Below are 20274 nucleotides of genomic sequence, written 5' to 3' on the forward strand. Positions count from 1 at the left end.
CCCCCAAATACGCCGAGGTGCCCGAGCGCAGCCGGGCTCCCCCCGGCCTCCCCTGGGGGCCCTTGGAAACTGCCCCCACTGCGAGGGGTCCGCTGCCGCCTCCCTCGGGACGGGACCCGGGAGCGGGCGCCGGGCTCCCTCCGCCCCTCGACCCTCTTCTCCTGCCGAACTGTTCTTTCCGTGTCCTTTTCTCCTTCCCGTTTTCCCGCTCAGCAAAGCCGGGGAGGGGGAGAAGGGGAAGCGGCGCGCAGGGCGGCCGAACCGCAACGAAACCCAGGGCGCTTTAGCCGCCGGGAAAACCCCGCGGGAACCCGCAGCCCGAGAGAGCGCCGGAAACACCCCCTACGGCCCCTAGAGCGCTGCTGGCCAGGGCCCGGCCGGCGGGAGCGTCCGCCGCGGACCGCGTGCCGCCCGCCCCCCGGCACGTCGCGGCCCCCCGGCCCCAGCGCCCCGCCGAGACCACGGCCATTTTGCTCCGGAAACCCAGCGAAACGCGGGGCGGGCGAGATCAAGCCCACCTCTGCCGACCGGCCGGGGCCGGCGGGAGCGGCCGGGGGCCGGGGGCCCGCCGAGGCAGGAAAGCCGCCGGCCCCGGCCCCGGCCGCCACAATGGGGATTGTTCTGGAGCCGGGGCAGGATGCGGCCGGCCGGCCCCACGCCTGACTCACATCCTTGGCTGCAGCCCGGGGCCGGGCCGGGGCCGCCGGCCACGCCAGCCCCCCGCCAGCCCCCCGCGGCCTTCTTCCCGCAGCGGGAGCCGCCGAGCAGCCCCGGGCCGGGCCGGGGCGCCCGGGCGGCCGCCGGGAAGCTCCGGCGGCTGGTAGAAACCGCAGATGTTCCTGGCGGCCCCCGCCGCCCTCCCACGCCTCCGCCGGGGCCTCGGCCGGGCGCGATGGAAACGCTTGGCCAGGAAGGAGCTCGGTGTCGCCGGGGACGGGGCCCCGCGCGCCTCCTCCCGGGCCAGGAGGGTTTTGGGGGGGGGGGGGGTGAAGCGGCCGGGGTCCCGCTGCGGCTCCGGGGAAGGGCCGCGCGGCGCGTCCCCCAGGTGCCCGGGAGCCCTCGGCCGGGCGGCCCCCGCCGCGGCCCCTCGCCGCCGGCGAGCGGGCTCCGGCCGGAGGAGCCCCCAGCCTCCCGCCGCCGGCGCTGCCCGTTCCCGGGGGGAGAGCTGCAGCAGAGCGAAGCGTTTGCACTAAGTGATCACATTTATTTGAATATTTTTTTTTTCTCTTTTGTGTGTGTGTGTTCTAAAATTGGTTACAGAATAAATACCTGTGCCTTATAGCAGGAAGTCCACTTTTTTTTTTATACAAAGTGCTTGTTACAGGAAGTTGCATCAGCGATACGCAGAAGGGGGGGGTGTGCATTTCGGCAACGCTTCCCCTCCTGAAAACTAGAACAGATTTTTTTTTTCTTATTTATTCGTTTTTTTTTTTAAAGTTTCTTTTCCCTTTTTTTTTTTTGTGCATTAAATTTCCTGCCATTGTGTATTTACAAATCTCTGAAAGGAGGAAAAAAAATGCCAATATGCATGAGAAGTGGCCTTTTAACACAAAAAAAAAAATCAGCCTTAAAAAAAAAAAAGTAACAAACCCAAAATCTACAAGTATCATTTCATACTGAATCAATGATAGATTTTTTTTTTGTTTTCTTTTTAAAAAGGGAAAGAGCGGGGGTGGGAGGGAAAAAGGGAAAAACTGAACCAAACCAAAGAAAATGAACTCAGAGAAACTGAAACGGAGAAGGAGCCATTGTCCCTTCTGAAGTTTTCCAAAGCCAGGGAGTAGCAAGTAAAAGTGTGACACACAGAACCAGACGCCCCACTGAAATCCCTGTCGGTTTCTTCTCGGTAATTTCTCCCTCGTCTTTTCCCAGCGAGGGGCAGGAAGGACTTTCCAAAATTAAATTAAAAAAGAATTAAAAGGACAAAACATTATTATTTCATTTCAAAAGGAAAAAAAAAAAGAGAGAGAGAGAGAGAGAGATGAGAGAACAACCCTCCCCAAAATCCGGGAGGGGCGTGAGGTGGGAAGGAAATGGGATTTGATTTAAAAGAAAAAAAAGCCAAAACAAACCAGACTTTTATCTCCGAACGTGTCATGAACCAGGACTCTCCAGAGGGTTTGATGGTTAACTGGTGACGTAGTGTTTAGCAGAAGGTTGGCCGTAGACCCTATAGAAATCCTGCCGTCCGTGCTGCTGCGACGCGTCAATCCATTCCCTCACGGCAAGTCCCGGGAGCGACTGGGGGACGGTGGGCGCAGGCGGGAGCGGGTGCGAATACTCCTGCGAGGAGACTGTCCAGGGGAAGTGCCCCGACCTGGGGTAGGGCTGGTGCCCGCTGTGGTTGGACACCGAGGAACAGTAACAGTTGTCCACTGAGCAGACGAGGATTTTGCGCCCACCGTACTGGGAGAGCACGGACTGCTGAGATGACGTGGTGTTGGGATAGTGAGATGGGTTGAAGACGGAGCCCGAGTGCACCGGCTGCGGGCCGCTGGGAAGTCCAACAATGTGCTGCGTGGAGCTACAAGGCACCATGGCTTGTGCGGACTGCCCCTCGCCAGCAGAAGCGCCCTGGCTCATGTACTGGCTCGCCACAGTCCCGGACGATGGCTCTAGAAAGCTGCCCTCGGGGAAGGCGGTGGAGTGCTTGCGCTTCTCCGCGCCGGAGTTGCTGACAGTGCAGGGGTACATGGGGATGCTCTGGAGGAACGGGACCGGGGTGCTCAGAGGACCTGCACAAGGGCAACAGAAGCGCGTCCACGTCAGATGTCCCCCGATGGCCCTTCCCCAAGAGCACTGCGCCGCCCGTCCCAGCCCCGCTCCCGACACGTGCACGGGCCGAGCCTGCGCACAGCTCGCTCCCAGCGTGCCTGTGACCGTGATCCGCCGCAGAGCATCGCAGCGGGACAGCCTGGCTAGCAAAACCCAAAATCCCTGAGAGAGGGCTGGAAAGCTTCTGCAGGACTTGGTCCGCTCCCAGGCGGTCCCAGGCATGGGCTGTAGGCAAGGGACCGCATCGGTACCCAGCCGTCCCTTCCCGTGGGCTGAGCCCCCGTCTTCCCATGGACTTTCCCTGCTGACGGCCAGCCCCTCCGCGGTACCACCCCAAAGCACGGCCCCTTCGCAAGCCCCAAGCCCTAACCGGAAATCCGGGACACCTCCCCGACTTCCCCAGCAGTGCCGCAGTTTTCCACCAGCACCGCGGGGGCGAGGACGTGCTCGGAGAGGTACAGCGCGGGGCGGACCGACACGCGCCTGCAGGCTTCACCCACCTTCCAGCAACTTCCTGAGCTGCTTCTCCTTCTTGGCGATCTCGTTCAGGAAGAGCTTGGAGTTGAGGTGGCCAATTTTGGGTGGGGGCAGGCTGCCACCCGTACAGTTCTGGGTCCTGTTGGGGACCGAGGGCAGAGAGGAGAAGGGTGAGGGACAACACACACGCGGGTGAGGGTCGCGCTGCCCCCAGTCGCTCCCACTTCGGCTCCTTCCTCTGCACCCCCCCAGGGCCCGAACGCCTGCCGATCCCCCTCCGCACGGAGGCCGTGCCGACAGCGGCGGGGGAGCCGGCGCTCTGCCGCTGCCCGGTGCCTTTCCCGCAGCTCAGGGCGGGATGCGGCGCCGAACGCCCCGCGCCAGCCGCGCACCTCCGGCAGCCCCGGCCCCGCAGCCGGCACCCCGGCGAGCTCCCGCATCGCTGCCCCAGCTCCCTGCGGGCACCCGGGGGTTAGCTTCTAACAAAGCTGAATGTTTCCTCTAGGCCAAGGGGAGCGCTTGATTCAAAGCCACTGGGAGAGGATTTCTTAGCCTTCCCGGACAAAGAGGGAAACCGAGGCACGGAGCATCCCTGGCCCTGCTCCTCATCCGTACGGCACGCCGCTGCCTCCCGCCGCAGCCCCCTTCCCCTCCGAACACGCCTGCCCGTCACGCTTACCTGTCCATTAAGATTTTCACAGACTTGGTGTTCTAGGAGGGGAAGGAGAAGCCCTGGTCAGTAAGGACCATCCCTGCGCCAGCATCTCCCACTCTTCCTCCGTCTTCTCCCCGGGACGCGTGCCAGCCCAGCGACCACCCCCTCCCCGGCCGCATCGAGGTGAGCCAGCCGCGTCCCGGCCTGGCACGGCCCACGATGGGTCCTCACCCCTGGCAGCTCTCCAGCTGCCCCAAAGCCCCCCACGCTCCCTGCCTTGGCCCTCCTGCAGATGCCCCGGATCACAGCCCCCTGTGATCCCAAAGGGTCTCACCCCGCCTGGCCACCGAGGTGCCCAGTTCCCCGGGAAAGCCTCTTTGCTAAGGCCCCAGGAGCTCGGGGGCAGGAGAGGGAAGGCTCTGTCATCTCTACAGCCCAGAGCAGAGCGCTTTAGGGCATGTGAGGATGGGATTAGGCCTGGAGGGGATCAGGAGATGGGAGAGCTCATCCAGTCCCTCCTGCAGTCAGAGAGGGGACATCTCCTTCAGCTTTGGGAAATCCGGCTGCCCTCCCGTCCTGGAGAGCAAAGGGGTCACCCCTGTCTGAGTGCCGGCTCCAGGCCTTGTGGCTAGGACTACCTTGAGTCCGGCAGGGCTCAGGCGGGGTCTAAGCCCAAAAAATTCCTCTCCCCCCAGCACAGGCTGCCCCGACCCATCTGCAGCTGTGGCGTGTCCTTGTCCAACCCCTCCTTGCACTGATCCCTGCTGGGCTTGAGGAGGCCGGAGCTGAACATCCCCAGCTCCTCCTCACCTTCCTGCCACCACTGAGCCTTCTGGGGAAATCAGCTAATCCGTGTTAGACCAACCAGCTGCCAGAGCTGGCGGTGCCCCATCCTGCTCCCTGCTGTGCCCCATCCCTCCCTGACCTCCTGTCCCCTGCACAGCCAACCCCACCATGTCCCCAGCCCCTCTTCCTATCCCTGGCAGGGGCAGCTCTTCTCACCTTCATGAAGTTGATGTCCTCAGTTTTGTCGAACATGACCTGAACAGAGCTGAGGAGCTTCTTGGCCTCCTGCATGCGCTCGTTGAGGTGCAGGACCTGGGCCGCATTCTCGTTGCAGAACTTGGCCTGGGCCTTGTCCAGGATCTCCATGGTTTTCCGCAAGTCCTCGTCCAAGATCTGGTGCATCTTCTCGTACTGCAGACGCACCTCGTCCTTCAGCTGGCTCACCTTCTCCTGGGGGCACAGGAGCAGGGTCAGCTTCTCCGCGCCTCCCCCCCCCGCCGCCAGCCTTCTCCACGATGTCCCAGGACACCTGAGTTCCTTTTCCCAGTGGGGCAGCTGTGGCCTGAGAGCTGCACTCGCACCTCTGCTCTCCTGCAGGGACGCTCACCCAGAGCAAACCCCTTGGCCAGGTGACCCATAGGACTCCTGCATGCCAGGAAACTCGCCGGAGCTAGTGCAGAGGCTTTGCTGATGCAGTGCATCTCCTGGATCTATGTCGTGGGGGCTAGGAGGGGATCACCTCCCCAGATCTAAAGCCAAGCAACTCCCCGCACCACCAAGGTGGGTGCTGTGCAGGCTGGCTGTCCCAGCTGCAATCTGGGTCCCAGCGTGCTCCCGCAAGAAAACTCTGCCCATCCCCATCACCAAACCCTCCAAACCCCAAGCTGGGGACACAGCATGCTCCACAGCCCTTCCCTCCACTCCTAGAGGCCAAGGGGCTTTAAGGACCAAGAGCAGATCTCATTTTATCTGTGTCCCACCTTCCACCCCGAGAGGATTTCAGCAGCTCCCCCCTCCCATCTCTGTTTCGCGATCTCCCACCTCCAGACTCTTCCCTCCCACTTGGGATGAAGCTGGTAGCCCGGGGAAGGCTGCACTCAGCTGAGCAAAGGGTGGGCCCTGTGATATGCAGAGATATGGCCTCGTTGCTGACCTCACTACTCACCCCGAGACCCACGAGGCTGCGGGGCAGCCCCAAACACACGTCATCCCCCAAAAGGAGGACCACTGGGACCGAAATGGAGTCACCAGGTATCAGCAGGGCTGGCTTGGCAGTCCCTCCTCTGCACTATCCTCCCTCCTCCTCCTTGTCCATGTGGCTCTGGGGTCATTGCTAACCTCCCCCGCAGGAGCCAGACCCCCCAGTGCCAGAGGGTGACAGTCCCCAGGGTCAGCCACAGCGTGGATAAAAGCATCAGCTACCTCGACCAGCCGCTTGTCCGATTCCAGCTTGTAGAGCTGCTCTTCGATGTCTTGCTCCCGCTCCTCCAGGCGGTCCTGCTGCTTCATCAGCATCTTCTGCAGGGGCAAGAGAGGGGAGCAGCCATCAGAGCCGGGAGAGCTGTCTGTGACAGCAGCAGGCACAGCCACGCACGCGGGGAAGCTTCGGTGCTTGCTGGCACCAGCTCTGCCCATGCTCCTCGGGAGGAACAGCCTGGGTCTCCAAGCACGCCAGGATGCCCCTGCTAAGCCGAAAGCCTGAGCACGGCTGGGATTAGTCCCAGCACGACTGGTTGAGATGGAAAACTCACTATGTCAATGGCTTTGTTCAGGGGCTGTGTGTGCTGGGCCTCTTTATGGGCCACAGACCTTGCGTTTAGGTCCCCCGGACGGAGCGCACACTCCAGCTCACCTACCCCACACAGCACTCCTCGCTGCACCCAGGGCCACCACCAGCTCCTGCTCGGCTCACGTTGGCCTCCAACCCCCAGCCAGGACGGAGGCTGCCAGCGCCAACATCTCCCCACCGAGACACCCAGCACGGGGCACCATCCCCGTGGCCGAGCAGGGCCGCGCTGGTGCCCTCAGGTCCCATTTCACAGCCCCATCGCTGCAGCTTGGCCACAGCCGTGCTCGGGGACCCAGCGGGAGGGGATGGAGCGGCTCATCTCGGGCTACGGCAGGGCCGCTTGGAGGCCCATCACCCATCCCCAGCAGGCTCCCGGAAGACGTCCGCCGTCCCCCTCGCAGACCCGTACGCCACGCCAAATCCTTTTGCCCTTCCCTGTTTCCCTGACGAGCCCCAGAGCCAGCGTCAGCGTAATCGGGAGGGACAGAGAGAGGAGGCGTGCAGCCCGCTTTCGCCCTCCCGCCACGCTGCCAGCCCCCGACTCGCTCCTCGGGGCTGGGCCTCAGCAATCGGCCTAATTACTGGGACAAAACATCATCCCCAGCAAGCAGTTCAACCACCTTGCTTGTGCACGGTGCCCTCGCCAGCAGCTGGGCAGGATTAAACCCATCCCCACTGCTGGCTGCTGGAGCGGCCCCGCGAACACAGGCAGCCCTGCACCCCGGGGCCGAAGGGACGGCGGTCAGACCCTGGCCGTGACCTGCTGCAAGGGGAAGGAGCTGGTCGCCGCCGAGCTGACACGACCGACCCTTTGCACGGCACGAGGTTTTGCAGCAGAAGCTGGCCGAGCCCTCGGAGGGGGCCGGCAGGAATAGCTAGGGAGCAGGGAGAGCGCCAGGGAGAAACGCCCGAGGTCACGCGGTAGGTTGGTGGCAGAGAGAAGACAAATTCCCGACAGCACGGCTCAGCGTCCAGAGTGGCGAGGCTCATTTCTGACAAACACGGGCTTACTGGGGAGGAAAGACACCGACGGAGCATCCTCGCCCCTGCCCTGGCGCCCGCGCAGGGCTGCGGGCAGTGGGGAGGAAGGGCACCACCGTCAGGACAACTTTGCTTTGCTGGTGCCCGTCCAGATCTGCTCGTGCCGGAGGGGCACGTGGCTGGAGCAGGGCATCTCCCGGCCCCATCCCTGCCATACATTTTCACGGCTCCTTTGTAGAAGAGGTTAAAGAAGAGGTTGGGTTGCACTGGCCCAGATGGGGACGTGTTTTCAGTTGTGCTCATGTGGCAGCAGACAGCTCTGCCCCGGTGAGCAGGAGGAGACGGGCTTCCCAAAACTCCCCTTGAAACCAACTTCGACTTTTTTAAAAAAAAAAAAAAAAAAAAAAGCAGACACCTTAACCCCCGCTGCCACCCCCTACCTAACATAATGCCTCCAAAACCCCAAAATGGCTACAACCGCCTGAGTTGTCTGCTCCCCGGCTTGGCACCGATGCCCGGCTTTCCCGCCGGGCGGCACGTGCAGAGCCCCTGGCAGCCGGCACCCAGCACCCAGCACCCGGCACCCGGCACCCGGCACCCAGCACCCGGCACCGGCTCGGCCGCACCAGCAGCAGCCCGACACCCCCCTGGCAGATGGCTCAGCCGACATTTGCCCTTAATTTTCCCCCCGCTCCGAGGGAAAAGCCGCCGGGCCGGTGCCCGCTCGCGACGCCGGGAGGAGAAGGGGCTTCGGCTCGGACACCAACACCCCCGGCAGAAACACGCCGGCGACGACTTCGACCGACGGGGGCGAGATGGGAAGCAAGCGGCAGCGAGGCTGCATGGCGAGGGGATTATTGCCATTACAAACCGCCCCTCGGGGATTTATAATCAAGTAATTAATTCCTGGACCGGGCGGGAGGGGGAGGGCGGCAGAAGCGTTGCCGGGATTAATTGCATTGCAGGGAAAGGCTGTCACCTCCGACTCGAGCCAGGAGCAGGAATGTGAAGCCTCCTCCCTCCTCTTGTTTTTCTTAAGGTCTCCGGCCCCTCCAGCCTCACCACCGCTGGACAGGGGCTGCGGCGCTCGCGCCCATCTAGACGGGGAGCCAAACGGTGGCTGTTTCGGGGCGGGGGGGGTCCCCCATCGGGGGCTGCGGAGCAGGGCGCGGGGAGCGGCGGCGGGCAGCGGCGGCGGCTGCAACCTGCAGCGCGGGGCGGCCAGGGGGTGTACGCGTGGCCCGCTGCAAACCACCTCTGGCTGCAAGCGGGGTTTGCAACATCCCCCGGCGGCTCGCGCGGACGTCTCAGAGTTTACGCGTTGCCTTGGTCTTCTTCACCCTCAAATCTCCAGATGCTGGGCAAATCCCACCAGGCTGTCGGCGTGCCCAGCTCCAGGCAGCTCGGGGATTTCCAGGGACCCGCAGCGGTGAGAAGTCACAAATAGCAGCAAGGAAGACCCAAGCTAAACGTTCAAGAGAAGCTTTCCAACTGCAGAAAATCCAGCAGGTGCTGAGCAGAGATTCAGCCCCTGGGCACCTCTGCGGGGAGGGCTGAGGTGCCCCCCTGCACCCCACGCTGGGGCGCAGGTGAGCAAAAGCCACCCCACCACCCTGCTCTGGCGGTTCGTTATCACACCTCTGGTCCAGGCAAGGAACGAAGCTCCAAGGCAGCCTGGACATGTCAGTGGCTCTGGTGAAAGCAGTGAGCTTTTCCAGTCATGTGGCATGCCACAGCCCACCGAAGGCTGGACCACAAGGACACATTGAAGCACTGGCCAGCCAGTAGCTCCCAGTGCAAGAGCTGTCTCCAGGAGTCTGCTGGTCCCAGTGGGACTCTCCCTTCAGGGGCTCAGCGGCTGGTTATTGCAAGTGGTTGGGCTTGGCCAGGCCCCAGGAGACCTCCTCGTCCTCCCAGGGGTGCCCATCTCAGACACCCAGGCTGGGAAACGATTGCCTGGTCACAGGCTTGCTGATGGCTCGCCCTCGGCACGCACAGCGCTCCTGCTCCTCAGCGAAACGCGTCCTCGCCCTTACGGACCAGGTGAAGCAAGCTCCACCACAGCCTTTCTCGGAGCAGGAAAAGGCCACCATGGAGAAAGATGCCACACCAGCTCCTCTGAGGGAGTGCAGAAACTCCAGGCCTTCCCTTACTGTTGGTCCCCTCCTAGTTCTCTCCTGCCGAAAGCTGCACCTAAATTTAAAGACATGTCTTCAGTAATGGGGGCTGCCGGCAGGAGCTGTGGACGGCAGGTCCCTGATATCTGTGCCCTCACCCAGCCGGGCTCATGTCAAAGCCTTGCCCCTGCAGGGCATCACCCGGTTCTTCCCCCAGTCATCCCATGGCTGCACCTCCGTGGCTGATAATTTGGGAGGCTCTTGAGGAGAAAGAAGAGGAAGGGGACACCTCCCTGCATCCCGGCTGAGGGACCAGCACACCCAGCAGGGCTCTAAAGGGACAACCCTCTGCAGGGAAGCCGGATACGGAGGTGCTGTAGAGATGTTCATCTCTAGAGATGACCAGGGCAGATGACATTTTGTCCTCCCCGCACCCTGCTGGGAGACTGGCCACTGATGCCCAGAAAGCCTGGCTTGCTAAGGGTGGTGGTGGGGTTAACCCTAGCTCGATCTGCTGAGTGGCCAACAACTACTTAGTGGGCCGAAGGCTGACCGAGCCCAGGAGCCGGGCAGAACTCGCAGCGCAGTCTGAATTTCTCCCTCTGCAAGCTGGAGAGCCAAAAAACACACCGAGCCTTCGCAACAAGCCCTTCTCTACGCCTCCCTCCCTGCCGGGAGAGACTCGCTGTCTCCACCGCGCGCAGCCAGCTCCACCCCACGTCAGCCCTTTGGGAGGACGGCCGGGTTCAGGGGGGCCCCCGGGAGCTGCCGGGTCTCCTGCCCACCTCCCCCGGCCGCGGGCAGGCCAGCTGGGGCCACACCGCGGGAAGAGCGGGATGGGATCCAAGGTTCGCAGCTTGCCGGGCGCAGCGGCCAAATCCCCATCCCTCCCCAGCGTACGCGCCCACGTCACGCCGAAACAGCGCACCGACGTCCGAGCGGGGCCCCGAACGCCACCCCGGCTCGCTCCCCGGCGCTGCAGGGACGTCCTCGCCAGGGACCATCGTCTCTCATCACTCGCACGTTGGGTACCCAGCGGCGACCCCAGCAGCCCTGCTGATGTGAGGGAGGGAGCCGCGGCGTTGACCAGAGAGCCCTGGACATGCCAGTGCCTTCTTTTGCCTTTCCACTGTCCTGCAGCTGCCATGGCCGAGTTGCCAACTTTTGTAATTTTTAACAAATCTCACAGTATTCCACATGTTCTTAAGGCTCCAACTCCTAGAATCATATGATTACATGAAATTACAAATATATACATAACTCTACATAGTTAATTTTTTTATATACCTATATCTATGTCTATATGTATATATAATTTTTTATATATATAGTTCATTTAAGTTAATTTAATAGCTCCTCACAGCTAGGAAAGCGTCTGAAATATAACCCAAAGGCTTAGAAATCTGAGAGAATAGAGGACACAGTCTTTTTGGTTTAAATCTCACATTTGAGTCACTCTCTTGATTTTAGGGTGATTTAAAAACCATACATATCTGAGATTGCAGTGGGATGGGAGGGTTTTTCACCCACGGCAACTGAAGCCTTAACAAGACACATGGGTATAAACTACCCCTTCTGGCACTGAGGAGAGAAATTTCATTGTCTCTATAGCACAGATTGAATTCCTTAGGTATTTTGAAAAGGAAAATATATCCCTTTCCCTTCCATCCCCTCCCAAATCTGGTATTTCTGAAGTCATGAACTCCTCCTCCTCCTCCAGGATCAGAATTTCTCAGGGTAATTTCTCATATTTCATGATGACCTTGATGTTGGGATAACTGGAGCTCTCGCCCCGCATAGTCTTCTCACACGAGTCTGTCCCAGACTCTAAGCAAGTCAATGGTCTTAGTTTGCCTTCGGAGACATGAGGAGGTGCTGTGAGGTTGCAGAACGGCCAGTGGAAATTTTCTGCATGAAGGAGTAGGAGTAAAACCGCAGCAGGTGCAAGCACAGGAGGGTGGCCAGAGACCCTCCAGCTGCAGATTTTGGGGGAGGAAGGTAGTGCAAAATGTACACAGAAGGCAGTGACTGTGCCTTTCGTATGCAAGCTGAACACACAAGGAGGGTCCTCAGCTTCTGCAAGGATTAGGCCCCTCCAGTCCGAAATCTGTTGTTATCTCCCACCACAGTTGTCAAAGTGGTCAACGGCGTCCCTGAGCCAGAAGGGATATTATATGCCAAAGCCAGCAGAGAGTTGATGTGAATTAATCTGACAAATTAATTAATAAATTAATCTGTGGCTGGGGTAAGTGGATGCTCCATCCAGATGCGACAGGCCCCAGCGAGACGGTGCTACTTGCTGGCCACCAGCTTATTCTGCTGGAATTAAATGTAATCTCCCCCTTCTCTCGGGGAAAAAAAAAAAGAGAGAGAGAAAAAAAAAGGCAAGCCACGACCTAGGAGGTTAGACATGCACTCTGCAAGCAGGCGATGGGCATTAACCCCAAGGAGGCAACAGGCCTGCTGAAGGTAGAAGGAGAAATTAGCTGAGATTATCCTTTGCTCAATTATCAGGAGGCCGAGCAGGGTGAATCTCTGGCAGTATTTACTAGAAGTCAGGCTGGTTTGGGGTAGTGCAAATAGCCATAATCACGCACTGGGAGCGAAACGCTATTTGGAGGAATGTCTCTGCAGAAAGAAAAGAAAGCGCTGAGAAATCTCGTTCCAGCGAGGACGTGCGCAATGGGTCCTGGAGGGATCGCGCGCAGAGGAACGGCTTGCTGACTTGCTCACAAAGTCAAAAGGCGCCTGTCAGATCAAAGCCCGGCCGCAGAGGATGCCTGAGTAGGAAGGATGGGTTGTCCTTGTGGAGCAAATCGTTTGCCATAATTACCTGCCCGGCGCTAATTGTGAGGAAACCGCCATCGGGGAGGAAGCTTGGGGCTCCCTGAAAACCAACCCGCTTTCCAACAGGCAACGCCAGCGCTGGGACTAAAGCTAAGCCCTGATGGACCCGTCACTCAGTTGGGGCACCTTCTCCCCGCTGCGGGGAACCCACGGAGGCGACAGCACTGAGGTCGTGACTCTCGAGGGGGAAGAGCCTTGGGGGCTTGATGCTCAATTTCACGGCAACCTGGGCTGGAGAAACTCCAGCCACACGTCTATGTGAGCATGAAAATCATGGGGGAGGGGGGGAAATCCCCCTGGCAGAGGATGGGGCTGGCATTATAGACCAGAACATCTGTAAGATTAAATGCCTGAAGCTACAAGACAGAAAGATGACAGTGACGAGTTTAATAGCTTTGAAGACGCAGGGCATCCGGGCTCCTCATCCGAGAGCCGTTATGCGACTCCGGTACCACAAGCCCCACAAGTCCTGCGACACGCACCGGTCCCCGCTCACCCGGCCCACAATCACCCCGCTGCAAAGGGGCTGCTGGGGCAGGGGACGGGGCTCAGGCCCACCCGAGGGCCACCCGAGACCTGAGACGGAGGAGAAACCTGCAGGCCAGACATCTCCTCGGCTGGTTTTGCGCTGGGCTCACCGCTCTCCTCTCCTGAAGGACAGGGCTAAGTCCACAGCCGGTGCTGAGCACGCGGTAACGGCGGATGACACCCCTGCCCGGTCTGGAGTCCTCTCCAGCGCCAACAGCGAGAGCCCAGCGCTCCCCTTTCCCTTCTCCAAAACCCGAAACGACGCCAGGTTCAGGCGAACGTGGCCTCGGAGCTGCCACCGGCGCAGCACGAGCAGGTCGCAGCCTGGGCAGCAAGACCCCGCGGCAGCGTTTCCCCTGGCCGGAGGGGAGCCGCAAGCCGGGAGTCCTGCGCGCGCCCTCCGCGCTGCCGGGGCACAGCCAGCGGCCAGGCGGCGCAGGAAGCGCCCCGCGCCTCCGGGGCCAGGCAGACCGTCTCCGGATAATCCACCACAGCAGGAAAAGCTTCCCAGCGGGAAAGACCCCAACCTGCACGAGCGTCCGGCACGCCGCAGCCCTCGTCGAAGCTGCGGTTTCTCCTGCAGCACCTCTTCCCTGGAGGCCCTAAGCTTCGCCCCAGCCCCAGCCCGACTCCGACTGGGATTAGGAAAGAGCCTGGCGGCTTCTTGTGTTTCGTGAGTCAGAAAGGTGCCCCAAGCCCTGTGGAGCAGCTCTGGTTTTACACACGAATGGGAGCAGTGAAAACTTGGAGGAGCTTACAGCTGCGGTGTTTGCAGGGAAAGTGAGGCCTGTGTGGACTCTCTGATGCCTAATAAGGGTTGTGGTCCCCTCAGGGCCATTCGCTCAGCAAGAGCAATAACCGAGCCTTCGCACAGCAGCTTTCAGGCTGCTACTTCACACCCTCCATCACACCGGGCAGCAAGTGGCCAGGGGTTCAGACATTATTACAGGAGGGCAGACGGACCAACAGCATGGTTACACAGCCCTCGTTCCCTTAAGAAACCAAGATGGAAAACTTTGGAGGAGACCAGCACACCTCCCTTCTAGCTCGTGCCTGCCCCATCACTCAGGCAAGTCCCCGCTTCTGCCCTGGTCTGCAAGGCAAGGGTCACCACCCAAATCCTGTCCTGGATGATGCCATGCAACCAAGTTCCACTGGGATTTTAATAAATAATTTTTAAGATGCCCTAAATTTGGAGGGGGGGAGGCACTCGGTGTGGGAGGGAGCAGAAATCCGGACTACTCGACACAGTGCCTTAACCCAACTGGATAGCTGGCCGAGGACAGGAGAGCTTGGATCTCTACCTCCCTCCTTCCTTCTCCCTTGCACCCGCTCTTTCCCCTTGCAGCCAAATCACAGCCACCGAGTGAATAAGGACATTGTTTGCAACAACCGGAAAGACAGAACTGAGGGAGCAGCACAGAGCGTGAGGGGGAGGAAGGGCGAGGAGGAGGAAGGTGGAACTAGAGCAAAGAAGCCATGAAGGGCAGATGCCTTTCTTGGGAATGGCTCCAGACACCTGCAGCTGAGCCCAGGGACTAGGATCAAGGACCCTTATTGAGAGAGGAGCATCCTAACACAGAGCTTTCTTGGGGAAAGAGGTTGCTGGCTCCCCTTGTGAAGCAGCACGGAGCTGGAAATGGGATCGAAGTCACTGCAACTGAATTTTAATGCACAAAAACCACGGACCTAGGAGGCAAGTGCAAACTTTCACCTCCCCTTGCCTCCCACTTGCAAACTTCCTGCTTTTCAGCGCTGCTCTACAATAAACTAGCCAATTTTCTGAGAAAAACCTACGCTACAAGCTATTCTGATCCCTTCTGAGAGCATCCCCCACCTGCAAACAACAGGCGATGCTTTGCAAAACGCTCCGTCACTTCTCGTCACGGCGCGAGCACGTGAGCCGCCCCCCAAATACAGGGAATTGCTCAAACGTGGAAGGTTTTGACCTTCTGCACCGCACCTGACTGCAGTCACGCGGCCGTTTTTGAAAGGGGAAGGCTGCAAACTGCAGCATGGGAGCTTGGCCCCAGCCAAAACCGTCCTCAACAGAGCAGGAGGAGCTGGAACAAGGAGCCTCCAAGGCCTTGACTTCGGCGTCGGTAAGGGATGCTGTGGCTCAGCATCCCCTCGGACAGCCTGGGGGAGCTCTGCAGCCTCCGGGGGCAGCGGCCGCCCGCGCGTCCAGGGCGGCCCGGGTTTCCCCTGGGGCCGCCCGCTCCAACGGGTGAGGAGCGAAGCTGGCGCCAACGCCTTCTGGCCCAGCCATCCCACCGCAGTGCAGGCAGGGCGCCCCGGCCCGAGCCGGGCAGAACTAGCGCTTCAAAACCCTCTCTAGCCCCCGCACTACCTGCAGGAGGCCGACCCGTTTACAGAGACAGGAAGGAAATGTTTTCTGGTTGGGGTTTCATCTTGCACAAATGTACAGTAACCAGCAGCAGGAGGGGAGGTCTCAGGCCTGAGTACGACAGCGTCACCTCCCCCGGCTAGCCAGGAGCACACGCAGGCTATTTTGGAGGTTTCGCCTTTCTCGTGGTGCTTTCTGCACAGAATCAGGCTGTTTTATCCCCGGCTGGGGAAGGAAGAGGGGAAGGGAGCAGCAGGGATGGGGGCAGCAGCCACACAGCGCATGGGCATCAAAGAGACCCCCTTGCTAGGTGCCGGGGGCTCCCCACATGCCGGCAGAGCTGGTGTTTCATGGAAAATAGCTGGAGGTTGAGCATCCAGTGCTGGCTTGGGGGGAGAGGACACAGGATGCTTTTGCAAGAGTGACTCTCCACCCACTTCTCGTGCCAGGGTGGGTGGAGAAACTTCCTTCCCATCGCCATCGCTGACCCGAGCGCGTGAGGCCTCCGAGCCTTTCCGAGCAAGCAGGAAGGAGAAATCATGAGGTTAAGCCCCATGTCTCAGCTCCAACATCTACCCTAGTATGGGGCATCGCTACAGCCTGGCCGGTATGCAGTGGCCAGATGCTTCTTCCGAGTCATGACTCACGGCTGCCCGGAGGTATTTAGGTCAGCCCTTGTCCCTGAGGCACCGCAGGACCGCGAGAGCCGAGCGAGCCACGCTCTCCTGAGCACATCTAGCGTGTCGCCAGTGCTGCCGAAATCCCGTCCTGGTGCGCACCCCCCACCGCGTTGCAGCCCCCCCGCCAGTCGCAGCGGGACCCCGGCAGGAGGAGGTGCCCGGGCTGAAGCTGAACATCTGCTTGCCTGGGGTGGCCTGGCTATTTCCAGCTGTTCCCGAAACGCCGTGGGGCAGCACGCACTTTGCAGCGGCGCGCCCAGCAGAGCTTGCTCTCCTGGGCTGGCTGCAGCAGACGGGGGAAGAGCGGGGCAGGGGAGGGGGCTGGCTGCTTCCAATCTCCACCGCTCCTCTCTGCTTTTGGAAGGGCAGCGCCGCTGATCCGCAGCACCGCTGCCGTGCAGGGGCCCCGTCTGCCTTCCCTTTCCCCCTGCCCTTCCCCAGGGACAGGCCTCCCTCGGGTCCTGCATCCGGCCGGCAGCTACGCTTGGAAGGAAACGCTACGCAGCAGCAATGCCCTACTCCTGCCAGCCAGGCCAGACCCTCGGAAACAGCCTATGCAAGGGCAAAGGCGAGAGCAAGGGGATCAGTCCCCCCTTTTTCTTGGGAGGGGGAAGCTGCTCCGGGGCTCAGCTTGGGGTGGTGGCGGTGGCATCTGGAGGGGCAGGGGCTCTGCTCGCACTGCTGCCTCTCTTCCAGCACACAGCAGGCCTTGCCACGGGTCTCATCTCCTGGAGATCCCCCCTTCCCCACTCCCCTTGCTGCACGGTGGTCCCCAGCCCGTTGCACAGCAGCCAGGAAGCGTGCAAGGGTTGGGACACCCCCACAAAAGCCACCTTGCCCAGCACTTACCAGGCAAAGGCGTTTCGGCCTCCTGGAAAAGCAGGGCCTGGCTACGTCATATTGTCCAAACAGGGCTGCAACCAACAGCTTTCCCCCACCCCGGGTGGGGAGAGAGCAGAGCCGGCTCCGGAAGGGGAACAGCACCCAGACAGCGAGGTCAGGGCTCTTGAACGTGGCACCCACTTGTTGGACAGCCTGCAAGACCCAAGTCCCAGGTAGCAAGAGCAGCACAATTAAACGTCGCAGCTGGGGAGATCCTGGGCTGCAGCTCGTGCTCAGGGACTGCGGCGACCCCGGCGGCCAAGGACTGCTCTTCCCCTTGTTTACACCAAGCAGAAAGGAAGACCGCGTTAGCAAGGGGAAAACAAGGAGCATTGTGTTGCATGGGGCCAGCAGTGGGATTTCGGGAGTGCAGGAAACCAGCATCTATTCTCTGTCTGCAAGCGACCTTCAGAACGACCTTGAGGAAGTTAATTCACCTCTCCGGGCCTCTGTTTCCCCTCCTGCTCTTTGCCTGCTGCCGCGGGCTCTGTCGCAGGGATTATTTGTGGCGATGCATTTTATACGGCCCACAGCACAGACGGGAACATAAGGCCATGCCTGAGGTGCAGTTTGCTGGAGAAGGAAGGGGTTATGTGAGAAGCAGGTGATATTTTCATTTGTTTCAGCAGAGAACGGATTTGCAAATCAACCTACCACAAATCAATTTACATTCAGCCCGGCAGGATTTCGACCCGGAGCACAGGGCAGCCGCTCTGCCCAGGAGCGCTGCCGCAGAGGAGGAAAGGGAAGAGCTCGGATCCGGCAGCGGGCCCGGCTCGTGACGGCTGCAGAGCTGTCGGAGCCAGCACGAACCCACCGAACGCCGGGGAACGATGAACCGTGCTCCCTCCTCCAACCTCCACGGACGCTTACGGAGATCGGCCCTTGCCCTTCCAGCGAGGGGCCGTAAATCCCGTCCGCTCACACCGGAGCCGCCCTCTCCCCACCGGGGCGGTGGAGAAGGCGCAGACCACGACCCGCGTTTACCAGCGAAAGTCACGTCCTCCTGCCCCCGATCTCCCCGCGATCCCACCCTCCCCGCCAGCCCGCCCGTAACCACGTCCCCAGCTGTCGGCGGCCCTGCGACAGCTCTCGCTCACGCTGGTGACCAGCCAGAGCCACCGCGGGACCTAACGGGGGCCTTGGCAGAAGGAGGTCAGGGGCTTCGCCGCAGCTTTCGGACCCCAATTTCAAGCCGCCGCCGGGCAGGGGGGTGAACGGCTACTGCGGCTGTCAGCGTCCCCCGCTGAGCGGGGCCGGAGAGCCGCTTCGAGGGGAAAAGGGGGATAAGGGAGATTGAGGAGGAGGGAGATGAGGCCGCCGGCTCTGGACGCGGCCCCTGGGCAGGTCCGGGAGGGCAGGACCATGGGGCCGAACGGCCTTCCCGATACGGGGTGCCCGCTACGGGTGACGCTGCAGGCTGTGAACCCCCCCAAAACAGAGGCGCCCAGCCAGCCTCCTGCCCCGGAGGAGCCAGCAGAGACGGCGCTCGGCTGGGCAAGGGCTCCGGCACAGCCGCCCCTCGCTGCCGACCCCCTGCCCAAGGCCTCAGCAAGGTGGCACCAGCTGTGACGTTAAGCCAGGCCCTCGGCCCCACCGAGGTGGGGAGAAGCCCAGCTCCACCACTGACCTGCAGCTCCTGCTCCATCACCTTTAGACCTCAATTTTCTCACAAAACAATATCCGGGAAGGTGGTTTTCCCTCAGCAACATCCTTTCAGCAGCCTGCAGGACTCAGGCACATGGAAAATCCTGTCCGGTCGTCCCCCAGGCACACCCGAGGGTGAGGGGACAGCAGACGCTTTTGGGCGTTGCACGAGCAAGACCCAGAGACCAGCTCCAAGAGCCCCCGGCCCCGCTCCCGGCCCTCCCTCTCCCACCAGCACACCGAAGCCTGCGCGGGGCACTGCCTCGCTGCGCGGGGCGCGGGCGGCCGCTGCCGCGCTCCCTGCACCTGGGCCCCGTCCCCTCCCAGGCCGCGAACCCGCCTTCCCCTCGTCCCTGCAGATGTGGAGATACGCAAAACCACGTTGCTCTGCTGTCCCTGCTCAGGACAGGCGCAAACCTCAGCCCCGCTCGATGGCCCAGGGACAACGCAGCTGGAGCAAGCTGGGCGCACAGAGAGCGCCGGGGGGGGGACCGGGGGGTTGCAGGGAACAGGGCGAATTGGCCCCACAGGGCTGCGGCTGCGAGCGCGACCAGGCCCTCGGGCAGGGAGGAGCTCAAGAAACCTTTTTTCTCTCTGCCGTGAAGGGAGCGGGAGGAGATCCCCACCCAGGCCTGGGCGCGGACTCCGGCCAGCAGCCGTTCCCAGCCCGCAGGACTCCCGGCCAGATTTCAGGAGGGAGGACAGTCCAGGCTGCATTCGCCTGGGAGCAGAGAGAGCCAGAAAGAGTCACAGGGCTTGGCTTTGTGTTTATGAAGGACAAGGTCCGTGTCTTCTCCACCACCGGGGATGCAAGGGAGGAGCTCTTTTCCTCCTATTTTAGTTTTAGGGCAAAACCATCCCAGTTTGGGACTGCCCTCTGCTTATAAATCAGTGCCAGGGTTCACCCTGCTGCTGAGCTGTCTGCCCGACACGGCTCCTACTCCAGGCTAGGGCACAACCTAGCACCAAACACCCCCCAGGCAGCTGGGTCACCTCCCCAGGGACAGGGCCGGGAGCTCATGGGACCTCATCTTGGCGTCCGGAGCACTGGCAGCTCTTCAGCCTCATGGTGGGGAAGGCACAGGGCTTTGAGACGTCCTAGAAAGTTTCGGGACTCGTATCTGAACGCAAGCACTCTGAGCAACTGTTTCCAGCCACTTGAGGCCTTGGACTGACATCAACACGTGCAGCACATCTGGCCCTTGCTGACAAACATTGCCATCGAACCCTTGCGCCTCCTCCCCGCCATTCCAGAAAATAAAAGCTGGGTCCTGCAGTGACACTGCCTGCCTGGAAAAGCCCAGGCTAAGGTGCTCCAGAGCGCAGGGGCCCTGCAGTCACGGGAAGGTGAGAAACGGCTTTGCTCCTCAAACCTCTGGAAGGTGACATAGGAAGGTGCCCAACTTGCTGTATTGTCCCAGGCAAATCAGTCCCGGTCTCCCAGCCCAGAGAAGGGCAGCACTGACCAGTGTGGGGAGCAAGGAAAGAATAGGATTAACCAGGTTCCTCAGGGTGTAAGAAATCACACAAGTCCTACCCTTTCCGCCTTCAGCGCACTCCGTACTTGTGGTTTCTTGAGAGTTTCAACCAATTTACACTTAAACTGCTGTGGCCGCAGACTCCTTTTTTTCCCCTTCTTCTGTCTCCAGTTCCATGGACCTGCCCCTTCCCAACCATGGATCCAGATGAGAAAGTAACCCAGTTAAAAAAAAAAAAAAAAAAAAAAAAGCAGCCTATTTTGAGCTGGATCATTCCCCTGAACC

At 60.8% G+C, this 20274-nt stretch overlaps 1 protein-coding gene across 2 annotated transcripts in view; it reads right to left on the reverse strand.

Moving 5' to 3' along the window:
- Positions 1 to 1183: 1183 nt before the first annotated feature.
- TRIM8 (tripartite motif containing 8) overlaps positions 1184 to 20274 on the reverse strand; it is a 38879-nt gene continuing 19788 nt past the window's right edge. Inside the window, exons 3-7 of one of the 2 annotated variants that reach the window (XM_068949789.1) lie at positions 6116 to 6211; positions 4910 to 5143; positions 3932 to 3963; positions 3276 to 3391; positions 1184 to 2735 (exon numbers count right to left, since the gene is read on the reverse strand). In XM_068949789.1, coding sequence (XP_068805890.1) covers positions 2128 to 2735; positions 3276 to 3391; positions 3932 to 3963; positions 4910 to 5143; positions 6116 to 6211 — 1086 coding nt within the window. In that variant the 3' untranslated portion in view covers positions 1184 to 2127. Of the gene's footprint in view, positions 2736 to 3275; positions 3392 to 3931; positions 3964 to 4909; positions 5144 to 6112; positions 6212 to 20274 lie in introns of both variants that reach the window. The other variant, XM_068949788.1, reaches the window with a different exon arrangement.

The sequence above is a fragment of the Struthio camelus genome, chromosome 7 (genome assembly GCF_040807025.1).
Source record: "Struthio camelus isolate bStrCam1 chromosome 7, bStrCam1.hap1, whole genome shotgun sequence".
In the NCBI taxonomy this organism is placed as follows: domain Eukaryota; kingdom Metazoa; phylum Chordata; class Aves; order Struthioniformes; family Struthionidae; genus Struthio; species Struthio camelus.